The 15858-nt window shown below is 31.2% G+C and overlaps 1 protein-coding gene across 3 annotated transcripts; it reads left to right on the plus strand.

Annotated features, from left to right (window-relative positions):
* Positions 1-256: 256 nt before the first annotated feature.
* Positions 257-11857, plus strand: LOC132715421 (protein phosphatase 2C-like domain-containing protein 1). 3 transcript variants are annotated; one of them, XM_060698422.1, is made up of 8 exons: positions 257-329; positions 2401-2495; positions 3926-4067; positions 5029-5857; positions 6197-6326; positions 7735-7836; positions 8424-8647; positions 9328-11857. In XM_060698422.1, exons 2-8 carry the CDS (start codon positions 2408-2410, stop codon positions 10087-10089), a joined length of 2277 nt encoding a protein of 758 aa, XP_060554405.1. In that variant the 5' UTR covers positions 257-329; positions 2401-2407; the 3' UTR covers positions 10090-11857. The 3 variants fall into 3 exon arrangements, with proteins under 3 accessions (XP_060554405.1, XP_060554414.1, XP_060554421.1); XM_060698431.1 differs by having other exon boundaries at positions 288-381; XM_060698438.1 differs by lacking the exon at positions 257-329 and adding an exon at positions 826-906.
* Positions 11858-15858: the final 4001 nt, after the last annotated feature.

The following is a 15858-nucleotide window of genomic DNA, read 5'->3' on the forward strand; positions in this document are numbered from 1 at the left end:
TATATGAACAGGGTCTTTTAAATAGAAAGACCCTGATATGAAGAAGTGAAATATGTTGCAATTTATCATAAGAAAATATTTTAATAACACCCTGAAATAAAAACTAACGTTAGTATCAAAAAAGGACTAAATGGTCCATGTAATAAAAAGTTCTGGTCCAAAGTGTCCCCATCATGGACCGAAAATCTTGTCCAAAAAGAAAAAATCGTCTAGTCCGAAGTGTCTGGTCCGAAAAGTCCGTGGTCCTAAATGTCCATAATTTTCGTACCCAAAATCGAAAACCAGTCAATGTTTACATTGGATGCACCGAGAAACCAATTAACTTTGAAGTATATTGACAGAATTTGCATAATTTCCATGTTATTTACAGACTAATTTGTTGTTTTTATTATTATTTCAATACAGTGCACGTATTTATACTAAAAGATAAATATGTTTGCCCGTCAGTTATAGAGTTTCCTTGCTAAGAAAATATTTTTGTTGTGGTTATTTCGGATAGAGATATATTTGGATAAGACTTTTTTGGTGCAACATTGAATTAATTTAATATGTCCACTAATGAAATGGTAATATGACGATTTGCCACAATAGAGTTTCACTACATAATGATTTTAAAGTACCAAATTGACACCCATTTAAATCATCTAAAAGTTTTAGATCTATATTTTTTTCTTGTTTAATTTCACTCATTAAATATATGATTTGAATATCATGTGGAATATTTTAATGAAAACGGCTTTTTAATTGATTTAAAACTTACAATCAAATACATTTTATTACCAAAATTTCATAACACATTGTAAATTACTTCACATTGACTGAGTGTTTGTCAACGAAACTTTAATGGATATTTATTGCTGGTCAATTCCAGATAAATTGACAGACAGATAACTTTATTTCTCTCAGGTATCACAATTTATACAGAGAATAAAAGAACTATTTCAAGGACAGTCTTAGTATATGTTAGATGTGTTAAAATTAAAGGTGTGATAACTGTTTTAGAAATATTTAAGTTTTTTTTAAAATAAATTATCTTATTATTTTCTTAAATCAATTATTGTAATCCATTGAACACATGTATTTTGCAATACCCAGATTATATATGCAATTACATGTACATATGTTTAATTTCAAGATTTCTTTTATTTTAACATACCACTTGATTGTACTTCCTTGTAAATATGCTCCTGTTATTACATGTATGTTAAAATTGATAAATTGAAACATTGATTGTTCTTAAGCAGGAGGCCTTATATTATGAATAAACACATTGTCATTGTCTTTGTCAAATTTATTTTAATTAAAGTTTATTTCCTTTTAACTTCAGTGAATTTAACTAGTTAGATAAATATTGCTGTGACAAATTATTTTTTAACTGTGGTGAATTGTTATGTGGCGAATCGTTTCTAATTAGGTTTAAATTGAACACATGTATTTTGCAATACCCAGATTATTCACTTTAAAAAGAAATATTGACAACAAAATTAAGATTACACCTGAGGATGACTATCAAGTCTGTATCAAATTGAATGAATTTCTGAAATGTTATTATTCCACAGTTTAATCACAAACCCTGACACAAACTCTTACCTAAACTCAAATTTTAATGTCTAGAGGAATGTATAAATGTTAAGTTTAAAGCCTGAGAAGATTCTCCCCTTCTGTTTCAACTTTGAGTCACAGAGAGAATTGAAAATTATATACAGTGTTTAATGCATAGCTTTTGCAACATTGAGAAAAATGAACTGATTATTTTAATTTGGACTGTAAGATGGAAATATTTAGTACAATATGTACCCCTTCCCCCCAAAAAATGAACCATTTCAACTTAATTACTTGTGAGTTTCTGTATTCTAGAAACAGTAATCTTCAGGTAAACACATATAAACTGAGACAGTCACCCTTCAAAATATGTTTGAAAACAAAAACATCTATATTCTTTACTTGACTGTACTAATGTGAGTTTATATTAAACTTGAAGATGTCATTTATACAGACAATTACTAAGTACCTTGATGTGTGATTTGGAATACTTTGCTATATTGTTCTGAAACAGTATGGTACACCGGTTACCCGTACTTCCCTTACAGTGAATTGTACTATAACTTAAAAGTTATGGTAATTTAGCACCTTATAATGGTATACTTATACACTCTTTTACTAAGACCCTTTACCTAACCTGTTTTCTTCTTGGGCATGTAAAGTAATTCAAAAAACTGTTACCTATTTCCATCACATCAAAAATTATCTTCAGTTCCTGTTTGTATTAGTGATACACGTCTGTTTTTATTGAATATTTCACCTACTGAAAGTAATGAGTTTTTGAGCAAGAGAAAAAAATTGTTTTTGGAAATGTTTTTCAAACAGCAATTATGATTTGGTTTTCTGTCTTACTTTCAGTTGAAAGATGTCTGCATCTGGTGATTACGAGAGGTCAGACAGAGAGTTTCACGACCCTACTCATGATTTCCAAGGTCGTAATGTTGGCAGAACAGGTACGATTTGTCAGTATCGAGGTTTGACAAAAACTGTTTAACATATATGGTATAAAGGACTTGCATTATAGTTTTGCAGTCAATCCTCCAGATATATAGAGGATATTCAAGTTTTTTTTCTAGAAATACAGAATTCATTTTCATCAAGTGGTATGAAAATGAATATTTCATGAGTGGCGGAAGCCGCAAGTGAAATAAGATAATTTTCAGACCACAATAAAGATGAAAATATATCCTGTATGTAAAGAAAATATCTTTTTGTTTATTTTCTGTTTATTATATGCATTTTTCTCTTTTGACATTAAAGTTTAAAAGAATTCTGCTTAAATTTTGTGTACTGGCAGAAATTAGAAGAAGTAGTGCGACAAGACACCAGTCAAAAGGAAAATACAGAAAATATGTTTCACTGCAGTGAAAAATAATTTTTTACAGTGAAAATACGGAAAATGAAAATATGCACTTTATTTTGTCATTATTTTTCAATATTTCATTTACAAGTATATAATAAATATAGAAACACAGTGGAACTTATTCCATAAATTCTATAAAAAATTAAAAACATATGAGATACGAAAAGTTTTCTAGGTCCTTTTCAACATATCAATTGTACTTCCAAACATGATTTGACATTGAATTTGTGGTGTTATGTATGCAACATATTACATGTATATAGATTATATCTGACCAGTTGGTATTTCCAATATTGTCATTGTTCTATTTTAAGAACATAAACTACATGTATGTAACTAGAACGTTCTTAACTGTTGTGCAAAACTCATGCATTATATTTAGATAGAAACTTCTGGAATTGTCTTTATTGTTGAAGTTGCTAGATTATGATTACTTGAGAACATAATAGACCTTTCTGGAATTTCTTAGTTAATATATATAGATTGACATTTTTCATTACTTTTTATCTTTAAGTCATCAGTTACCTTTTAAGTCATCAGTGATCTTTAGAAATCAATATATTTGGCAGTATTATTCAACTTGGAAATTAAGTGATTTATTGGAGCTTGGATTATTAATTATTCTTGTGGATTTTTATTGTGGGAATTTATTCTAAAGTGTTCTTGGATTTAACTTGGATTTAACTGTGCTATTAAAAAAGGATCATTCCAGGATCAGACTATACATTTGTAATTTTTATTTGGACTTCAGGTATTTGTAAAGATAATTTGTTATTTTATTTTTCTTTAATAATTTTTCTGTAATAAATTTGTTATTGTTACAAGTTTGTTGCTGGCTTTTCTTTCTCGTTACGCCTGGCTCGTAACAGTGGAAAAAATATATATATACATGTTGTATATCGAATTATGAAGAAACATTTTTATAAGATTCAGAAGTTAAATATATTTTTGTATGTGAATCATACCATATTATCATTTTGATAGCCAGGCTACATGTGTTTAAACATTTTTTATTTGCAGATACCCCAGAAACTATGCTAACAGATTATCCTTTAAGACCAGGTCCTGATATTTCTATTGTATGTGAAAAATGTAAATCGTTTATTGCACTACCTCAGTTGAAGGACCATAGACAGTTCCATTATGCCTTAACCAAACTAAGGTCAGTAACGGAGTTAAAAAAACTAAATATCAGTTGAAATACTTTTCTAGTCTAAAGAATTTGAAAAATAGTGTGATTGTACCATCTTTGAAATTAGAATATAGAATTATATCATTATACTTCATTAGGTTAGTTATACATTTTACTCTTTATATGACATGGAACATGTGAGGCCTTGTTTGGGCCTGTGAGTCCTTCATTGCATCTGTGAGTCCTTGATTGGACCTGTGAGTCCTTGATTGCGTCTGTGAGTTCTTGATTGGACCTGTGAGTCCTTGATTGCACCTGTGAGTTCTTGATTGGACCTGTAAGTTCTTGATTGCACCTGTAAGTCTATTGCACCTGTGAGTCCTTGATTGGGCCTGTGAGTCCTTGATTGCATCTGTGAGTTCTTGATTGGACCTGTAAGTTCTTGATTGCACCTGTAAGTCCATTGCACCTGTGAGTCCTTGATTGGATCTGTGAGTCCTTGATTGCACCTGTGAGTTTTTGATTGGAATTGTGTGTTCTTGATTGGACATGCGAGTCCATGATTGTACCTGTATGTCCTTGATTGGCCCTTTGAGTCCTTGATTGTACCTGTATGTCCTTGATTGGACCTCTGAGTCCTTGATTGGGCCTGTGAGTCCTAGATTGAGAGGAAAATACTTCAACTAGTGTCTACTCAGCCACCTCTCTATCTGTAAAGCAGACTACAAAGTATGGTCACTATTATCATTATGATATTTAATTTAGCTGTTTTACGATTGATAATTACTGTCACTATCAACTACTAACCTCACTCAACATCTTTAATAGATTTGTCAATTTTAATCAATCATTTATTAATCAATCAATCAATTAATTATTTGTTACAGTAAACTTACTCAATGTTAACATTTTGTTCCACGGAACATTTATATATACATGTATATTAAAAATGTAAAGTTCTGTCTGATATTTTTTTCTTTCTCCTGTTTAGGTATGGACTTGAAGAGCCAAAGAATTCAGATGTTCTGTTGAAGCGTAGAAATTTTGTGCTGAGGAAAATGAAAGCCACAGCAACTAAAGATAAACCTGTCACTCCGCAGCAAATTGAAGAGATTAACGAGGCGTACGAATATTTAAAAGCCGTTCTGGATGGAAATTACGAGGAATTCAGGCAAGTGAGAGAAGACGTCAATGCGCAGGTTGGTGGCGTATCATTAAACTGTAGTCCCGACTGCGTTTATGCCGTCGGAATGGCAGCAAGTGCCAATGAGAGATGGAAGTCGTACATGGAAGACGCTAGAACATTCCAAGACTGTTTCGGAGAGGATAAACATAAATGTTTTCTTGGGTTATATGATGGTTACCATGGGAGATTTGCAGCGGAGGTTGCAGCTAGTGAGCTACATAAACTACTGCTTAGTGAAATGATTAAATTTGATCCTCGCACAAAATCCGTTGTTGCGGGAAATTTATTAGGTGACTCGGATATATCACATTACAATTTTGAAAGACCCGATACAAAACAGAGTGAACGGGCAATGCTTTATGATGAAAGTGTTGGAATTATTCAAAATATCATCAATATTTGTGAGGATAAGTACAATGATTTGATAAAGAAAATGGACGACACGCCGGAAAACAGCGTGAAAGTCGAGGACGAGACACCAAGGAAAAAGAAAAAGAAGTCGCCTTTTGAGCGTAAAATGGAGAATGCATTTTCAAAGGCGTACTACCTGCTGGATATTTTATTGTCATATGGTAAAGATGAGAATTCAAAGATAAGATGGAGTGGTTGCTCCGCTGCTACTTGTGTTATTCAGGTAAAAGAATACCTAGTTTATATTTATAGCTACGGTGATTTTAAAGCTGCATGCTACAAGTTGAGCTAACATATTTCAAGAAATACAAACTTACTTATGAACAGTTTTATGTACCAGCCCCTTGTCCTGTCAAAAGTCTTTGTAACTTCATTTTGTTACAAGTTAAAATATTTCTAAAAGCTATGTTGTCCATTGTATAATTTTAAAAAAAAAATTTAAAAAAGAAACCCGGCACTGTGGTCATTTAAAGATGTGGCGTCCCACATGCAATATATCAGATTTAAAAAAACAAGTGGTGAAAAATATTTTTCATATTTTAAATCTTAATCTTGTTGACAGGATTTGCCGAAAGACGAAATAGGTAAAGACAGTAGTGAAGTGAACGATGAAGATGAAAGTGTAGTGAGTGGACTTGCTAGTGGTCTAGAACCTCCTAAAACTGTAGGGACTATCCATATAGCTAATGCAGGTGAGTACAACATTTATCATTTATCTTATGTCCTAGAACACTTATATTATAGCTTATGTGTTTTTGGATCATTTTTGTGACTGAAATTCTGATTGTTTAGCTATGTTTGGCAAAATGTTTAATGTATATACGAGTGAAAGATATTTACAATTGAAAATGAAGTACTTTCTGTACTATTTAATATATTAAATTATGTTATATTTTATATTCTCATCAAAAGTGAAAGTAATAAGCAATAATCTCCAGAAAAAATATGGCAAAAATCTACACACAAAAATGTGGCCAAAATCTCCACACAAAAAATGTGGCCAAAATCCCCACACAAAAAATGTGACAATTATTTCTAACGAAAATGGCAAAAATCTCCACTAAAAATATGGTAATAATCTCCACCAAAAATGGACCTACTGTTATTCCCCCTCCCCTAAAAAATGCATTATTATTGAAATAGAAATATGATTTAAACATAAGTTTAAGAGTGCATTCGATGAAAACTTAAGACATTTATCACTCTGTTCTTTCTTCAGTGTAAGATGGTGCCTTTTGCATCTTTTATGTAGAGCTATCATCAATAGTAACAATATCGATGTACCGTCAATAGTTTTTTGTTTATCAATAATTGATACACATTTTGAAAAAAATCATTAATTTTGACAGATTGATTAAATGTCTTAGAGTAATGAGAATTAACCCAAAACAGACGCAGGTGTCCATGTCTAAAACTTTGCTGATGTTAAGTAGACAAGACATATCATTATAGAATAATTACGTTTTTACTGAAATCATTTAGGTATGAAAGGAAATTAGACAAGTAATTATAAGTAATTATCGATATATTGTTTTATCACATAAACTGCGGCGCAGGAGTGTAATAAAGCCATTTAATAAAAACAATATTACACTAGACGATATTACACTTGTGTAATAACACTTTGACGTCACGTCATTTGCACTATAAACTTAGCGTTAAAGCGCGCTTATGTTAGTGTTACACAACAGGCGCGTCAAAGAAAAATGACTCTTGTTAATAACAGTTTACTCTTCTTATTTTATTATATAAATATATATGTGATAAATAGAATATTATATTCGTATAGATTCAATACTAAATTTATTGAATGAGTTGAATAAAATAATATTATGCTCGCCAGAGGCTCAAATAATATAATTTTATTCAACTTGTTCAATAAATTTAGTATTAAACGTATACTCATTCAATATCCTCTATGTATTATTGTCCATGTTAGTCATCTGATATAGATGATATGTGCTGATTTTTCTGTGTATAATTTTCCGCTCATGATATATATGATATGCTTTGCACTGAATCAATGACATGAATGAATGAATCAATGGTCTACTTTTATGTTGAGTGAGGTCTTTAGATAGTTTTATATATTATTTACAGGTAACGTGCATGCAGTTTTAGTACGTGGAAACAGAGCCTACTCTTTGACCAAAGATCATACACCGAACAATGCAAAAGAGAAAAATAGAATCATTAAAGATGGTATGTTTTTTGTTTGTTCTTACCATTCTTAAGTGGTTAGGTCTCAGTGGGTGAGTCACAGGCTTATGATGTCGCTCACTTCGATTCACTTTCCTGTCACTATAGTTTGGTTTGTATCTGACCAGGGCTGGTGAATTCTTTCATATCTTGCTTCTTATGCTGCACTTAGGTGTTGATATAGCACCAATACTAGTTAGTTTAGGGAGTAATTCAAATGAATTTCAAGCTTTCTTCACAATTAATGTTATCCAGAACTCGATAAATGTGGGTTTTTCCATGTTAATCCCCCAGTACAAACAAACTTTATCGTTATAGCTTCATGGTGCACTATTGGTCACAATAAATTAGTCAACCTGTTGCATTTTATTTCGAAGCTGTAACTGTAATAGTTTGTTTGTACCCCCAGATTAGCTTGGAAAAACCCAAATATTCGTAATTCAGGAGTGAGTCTATTGAGCTTCAATGAATATTTATAAACTAAAACATGTGTATGCCACGTTTTCTTATATGAACAAGTTTCACAGTTCTTGTTCAGAGATGGTTTTTATATATATAGCCTATTATGTAAAATGATACTTCTGTTTCAGGAGGCACACTAAGTGACAGCACTAAGGAGTGTCGGGTGAATGGAGTTCTCCTAACAACGAGAGGTCTTGGTAACCATGGTGACAAACCTCTCAAGAGATGTGTGATTGTTGAGCCATATACCACAAGTGCACCAGTAGACCAGTACGCTCAGTTTCTAATTTTAGCATCACGAGGAGTATGGGAAGTGTTCTCTGAAAAAGAGGCTGCATCACTGCTGATTAAGGTATATTTGCAAGATAAGTGCTTGTTGAATGTTAATGTAAAGTTACTATGCAATCTGAGTTTGCAAACCAACTTATTGATGTGATATAAGTTTGTAGAACTTGTTGTGAAGTTTTAAGGTTAGAAAATTATGATACTCTGCTACAAGGAAATAAAATTTAATGTGTTACCATTCAAATGTATTTATTGTTGTATATAATTTAGATTTCAAAATGTCTAAGTGATAAAATTTGTCTCACACTGATCACATGACAGTGTACATGTAGTGGCTAAGCTCATGATATACTATTTCGAACATGTAACTTACCGCCAAATTTACAGTAATGAATTATATGTTAGGAAAAGACCTCTATAAGCATTGTATGCTTTCGGATCTAATCCTTTTTTCAGCATTGTATATTATGTACTAATGATTGTATGTAATAAATGTTTGTGTGAAAATGTTTGAAATAAAATATGTTTAAACTAAATCAAAGGCTTGATGTAAAATGTTTATATTTATGTCTTTCTTTGTACATCACAAGTTTCCTCTTCTGTGCAAAAAGATCATGAATTTTAAAGTCAGGGGTCCTTTATCATGCATCAGTTCATAAGAAAATTTAAAAATTGGTCATTATTATTCTTCATTTTTCATCATTTTTGCTTATTTTTTACTCACCTTAATTTATTGTATCACTACAGCTTCTGCCGAACAACCAGATTCCAGCCCCAAGCAAGGTGAACTCAACCATCCGAACCCTATTTGATGAAATGAAACGTCCTTCATCCCAGGAGTCCAATTCTCGTAAGGTTTCCTTCTCCAGTAACAGATCGTCCTCACCAAAGAAGAGCTCAGAGTATGTGTTTGGTAATAGACAGAGAAGTGCGACCTTGGCCTCTGTTGCTGAAAACCAGCAAGAGGACGGAAGTAACAAGTCAGGTCAAGGGTCAGAGGTCAAAGGTCAAGGAGAAAGTCAACTTTTCAAAATGAGTTCATCATCTGATGAAAAAACAGGAAAAGTAGGAAATGGATCTAGACCAGGTAGTGGAATAAATAACAGGTCAGAAAATGATACTTCAAAGGAGTCAGGCGAGAAAAAATCAGCAGACGGAAAAACAAATCAGAGCCATTCAACACCAACAGGGTCACCTTCGAAAGAATCTAGTAATAAAAGATCTCGTCGGTATGTCGACGCAGATATGCAGACGGAGATTGGCAGTCGTAATGGCGATGATTCGGATGATTCTGGAAACGAGGCTGATATCGATTCGTATTTAGAAAATATATCGTTCCCTGGTGGCATTTCTAGAATATCAATGGTTGATGGTCCCCCGTCCCGAGAGCAGATACAGCGTAGACAGGCCCAGATTATGGCGGAGCATTTAGTCCAGGCGGCACTTCTTGCTGGGGCCAAGGACAATGTTACGGCCATGGTTGTACTTTTACCGGGAAGTGGACTCTGAATATAGAGTGAAACAATGCTAAGTTGCTGTTCTAAACTGATATTCTATTTGCTATTGTTATTTATGTTTCCGTTAAAGCTTTATGCATTTTATTTGATACATTATGTGGTATATATTATTAGAGTCACTTTAAGTTAAAGGCACATTATGCCTCATAAATCCATATACTTTTAATTCTTTAGAAATATCAAAAATATGATTAAAAATGTTTAGATAATAAATGTATTAAGTGCATATAGGATGTTTTACATCTGACAAAAAGTACCGCTGAACATGAAGTTATGTGTCGTAAAGGTATGAAAATGTATGAAGTAGTATTTTGACTTCCATACAAAATACTAATTCACTATAATTATACCAATTGCCAACAGAACTAAAGATGCAAAAGATAGTTCATGTATATAGCAAATGAGTAAGTTTTTGAAAACCAGTGTCAACTGGATACCAAAAATGAACATTTTTTGAGAAATAAAAATGATAGCATTTCTTAGGCATAATGGGCCTTTAATTATGTAAATTTTGTTATTATACATGTTCCATGTTTATAATGTATTATATTGGTGTAAATAAGGTTTGTTTCTGTTTTTCTATAATCAGGGTACGACTAACTTAGTATTAGACAATAGTTTATTTAATTAATTATTTTTCATAGAATTTATATTTATAATTATTTAGTTATAATTGTTTTTTATGAGCAAATTCATACAGTATTATAATTTATTTTTTAGTAACTGTTGAAACCTTGACATCTCTGTGTATTAATTAAAATCATACTGTCAAAAAAATGATGAATTCTTTTATGGAAGGTTGCGATTAAACAAGCAGCTGGTGGTTGCTGATGATTCTGTCTTGATGTAAACTTACATCTGATATAATGCATAAATGTTTCCCGGACTCGTATTTTATTGTAAGCTGACAATTCAAAGAATTCTTAATGTTATGAGAGAAGCTTCATGATATTACATTATCTTCTGATTGTATTCTCTTGAAACTTCACACATATCTTTAAGATCATAATGTTAGGTTATTATCCAAGAGCCATAACTTTATTATCCAAGAGCCATAACTCTATCATGGGTTTTTAATAAAAGATATGCATATTTGTGATCATAGAAAATCTATTGTTATGTCTTTACATGCTATCTCCTCAATCCTTGAAGGATTGAAGTTTATCACTTGAAACTCTACACATATCTAGGATTGAAATTATAGGTCATTTTCCAAGACCCATAACTCTAACATGGGTTTTGACTTTATCATACCCCTTTGTAAATTTAAAAGATTTCTTGTTGATGGGGCTTTTTACATTTTGTCCCTCGGAACCATTTAAGGTATTTATTTGAATTTTCACTTGTCATCAGTAACATTTTTGTAGGACATTGATCAAGATTTTTTAAATTAACAAAAAGGGTATAATGCAATAAAAACTAATGAATTTTGATTGAATTTTACCCTTTTTGTGAATTTAAAGAATTCCTGCATGGGCCTTTGTTTTCCTATTAAGCACTGAAAATAGTCAAGTACTCCCTTCATCTTATATTGACCTTATAATTCTTGTGATATTTCTATTTATTTTATCTTTTTATTTTAAAAAGAATCTGTGATACAGTGTGATAGTTCATAGGTATAAAATATTTTGTTTTAATAGTGTTAACATGCTTATCTCCCTTTAAGTTTGTCTTTTTTATGCAGTCTTGGTGCTTTTAGGCAAATATAATTTTATGTTTATGATTTTATAACAAAACTTTAAGACTTGTGATAATAAATATTCTGTTGAATTAAATTGTCTTTTATTTTATTTTTTTTACATTTTCTGTATGTTTTAAGGGACTAATGGATACGATTGTAAGCATAATTTAAATTTATAGTTCATGAAGTTATACTTTGTGCTATATTTTTGCACTTGGCACAGATAGGCTTTGAAATTTCCCCTCTCTGACCTCTAAGTGTGACCTTGATATTTGACTTACTGACCTGAAAAAGGTATGCAACACTGTATCTCATAATGGTGACCATTTTTGTATCAAGTAATACTTATATTTCTCCATGCATGTAGAAGATATGCTCTCCATAAAATCTGGACATTTTATCATCTTGTGTGTCCTAATGACTTTGCACATATTGACCTGTATTTTGCTAGTAATTCTCGGGATGTTGAACATTTGTGTTTTAAACCCTTCCAAATTATGATAACTATAATTATGGTCCAAACACATGTTTTGCCATTTTTATCTGACCTTTGACCATGACCTTTGAAATCTTATGTGTGAACATGACCTTGGCCAAAGCAACACTTTACACTGAATGGTGAACATATGTGCTGAGTCATATTTAAATTGCTCAATACATGCAGCTTTGCTCAGGATAAGCATTTTTTTCTCTCTGATCTGTTTAACCTAGGGACCTGGTTTAAATGTGTGCTCGCATATATTTGAGGTCAATATAAACATCAGCAGTTATCATATTTACATAGGCTATTATCCTTGACAACTATTTCACATTTTAAACTTGTATAATCCCTTGCATTGAGTAGTAATAATGAGAAATGTTTCAGACTGACTTAATTCAGGCAAACAAAATACCATCGTTCATGGAAAAAAATATTTATTGGTGCCGAGTCGTACATGATTTGCCCTATATCTTGATAAAAAATTTTGTCATTAGCGATAGTATATACCTTGTGTCTACAGAATAATTAGAATTCATAGATGATAATGGTTTATTTGATCAATTATAAATATTGGTCTCATGTGGAATGTTCACTGATGGTGGTGTTGGTAGTTAAAATTTCACTTCGGATCTGTGACGGCAGTAAGCCACATTGAATTTACCAGAGCACAGTTCAGCCACCACATCATTCCTGGGCAGGATGTCAAGCAGTTTACCAGTATCAGTTGCCTCCACTTTCGCCAAGAACTGATCATTTCTGTACAGAGCAGTGGTACAGTGTGAATGACCGTAGGAACCATTTCATGATCATTCACAAGTGACATGCACTATCCGGGAATCGAAATATGAACAAAATTAAATAAAAAACAACACAGTTTTTCTTTCAATTAAAGTTTACTGTTAAATGTACAAGAGCTATACATATAAACTGGTACATACCAATACAGTGAACCTTAAATTAATCAGTCATTCACATTTACTTCATGTGCTTTGACGTGATGAGCTTGTAATGAAAATTAAAATGGAAATTTGACAATTTCAGCAAAATTATGTGAATTGATGCCACCATTTTTATTTTTTTTTTGGATATTTTAATTCAGACTGACACTGTAAATGTCATATGGTAACTTTCCTGCTTTACCGGAAGGATAAGACCTCGGGTTCCCCTCAGGCCACTTTGCATTATGATTCAGACATGAGCGAGCACCTGACTTGAACCACCAACATTCACAAACAAATCCAAAAACGGGATTCAAACCCACAGCAGTCAGGTTTAAGTGATCTGAAGCCAGCGACCTTAGCCACTCTGATTCAGTGGCATAATGGTCCCTTTTTTTAACCAGAGTGAAGTTTCAAAGTTCAACAAAAATCTATTTATAGAAAAAAATATCCAATATAAAGAAATATTACATCAACTTTACTAAAATGCAGATTTCCATTTCAATTCCTTTACAAGTACCTTCATTGTAAAACTGATAATGCTGTATAAATAATACAAATTTCAAATAATTAAATATATAATGTTTCACAAAACACGAATTAAACGTTTTTTCAACACTTTATAATGGAGAAGTAAAGATCCCAAACAACAAACATTTAATTCAAATAAATCGTAATTCATGACACCTTAGTGCAGTAACAGGTTAAACCCTTCTAAATCTAATAGAAGTTAACCAGTTATTGCACTAAGGTGACAAAATTGTTATCATGTGAAAAAATGATAAAATAAATAATTTCTTGTGTGCATGGATATTTTGACAACATAAATAAAAAAAGGATTTTTTTGTATCACAGATATATTCGTCACACTTTCAAAAGGAAATTCAGCCTCGTTAACAAAAGAACGAGCCCCTGAAAGTTCAGCACAAGATATTGTCATGAAAAAATATAGCGGGAAAATAAAAATTGTAAGTAACAGCACATGTCATTTTTTAAAATTTATAAATAAAAAATAATCTGACAACAAAAATAAAGTGAAAACACAATATTGATAATTACAAATATAGAAAATTACTATCTTTAAATACTAGTAAGCTTAAAAATTATACTTTAACAAAATTACTTAAAAAAAATCATGTAATAATAAAAAAAAAAAGAAAAAAACAAATATGAAGAAAAAAATAATACAAATAAAAAAGATCCTTTAAAAAGACAGACAAAGAACAAGAACAAGATTTATCCTTCAACTTGGAATGATGTTTTAATGCTATCTGGTTGCTCCCAAAAGTCATGTTAAAATTGTACACTAAGTACTTTAAAGTCAAGAACTACCAAAGTCATCACTAGCTTAAGTTGCTTTCAAGTGTTGGCTTACCTTCCTGTGCATTGGTCAAATATTTCACTATACACTAGTGTATTCACTAAGTTGATAAGGGAGCGTAGAGTTTTCTCAATTCCACAATATATTTTTGATTAATTATAAGAATGACTGGCATGTTCAATATTGTGTACATGTATATATCATGTATTCTGTTGTTATGACACAAATTCAAAGGCACTAATAACGGTCATGGTAAAAAACAATAATGTATTGTAAGTTATGAATACTAAATAATTTTGATTACATTAGTTCAACAATAAAATACCTTAACAAAGTAAACAAACATTTATTTTTAACAAAATCTTCAGTAAACTGGGTATATGAGAGACAAAAGATCTTCATATGTTTTGATTAAAGGAAAAACAATATTAAGTAACATTAAAACTGTGACCAACTTAAGCCTGCTGGTAGAAGCCTTTGCCAGCCACTATAGATCCAGGCCAGCCTGCACATCCCTGTAGCCTAAACAGGATGTATACTGTAGGGTACCGTAACTAACTTTAAATTTTAATCCTGGCACCACCTAAATTGATAATGGACAGTTCCAAAAACAGAAACTGGACAAGTCCATTTAAAAGATTCAGCAGGTTATGGGATTAATGGATAAAATATTATATACTGAATAATGCTGTTATTCATAAATTATAGAACAATATCGTAAACATTGACATAAAAAATATTATAATACTTTTAATTTTTGATTAATATCAATTTTAATTAATTACATGAATACTATAAAATAACTGGAAATTTTTAATACTAAGGGTTGTAATGCTGGGAATAAAGTTATTTTTAAGAAATAATAATAATAAAAAAAGATAATATTTGGTTTTATCACCAAACACTGCCGTTGCAAAATTCTGGTCAATCAAAGGATAGGTAGAAACTGCTTTTGACATACATATAAATATATACTAACACATACAAAAAATATTTTACAAAAAAGAATGATTTTGATTTTTTTTTTCTTTTTTCATAAATATTAAGAATTTTTCAAAACAATACAAAATTATTCAATTAAACAGACTTAACATTTAAAATTTCTTGTTAAAATACTGTGTAAAAATGCTGATAAACAATGGTAAACGATGATTTCAAACTTTTCAAAATGCTGATTTCTGTAATAATACATGTTCTAATGGCAGTAAAAAAGCCCCAACAATTCAATTGATACAGAAATACCCTTTTTGGTATACAAATAACATACCAAAATAACACATGTTATAATTCATTTATAATATAATGCTGTTTATTGCTATAATACTTTCACTGTGTAAACG

Source organism: Ruditapes philippinarum, unplaced genomic scaffold, assembly GCF_026571515.1.
Source record: "Ruditapes philippinarum isolate M1 unplaced genomic scaffold, ASM2657151v2 ctg2753_1_1_1_1, whole genome shotgun sequence".
Taxonomy (NCBI): domain Eukaryota; kingdom Metazoa; phylum Mollusca; class Bivalvia; order Venerida; family Veneridae; genus Ruditapes; species Ruditapes philippinarum.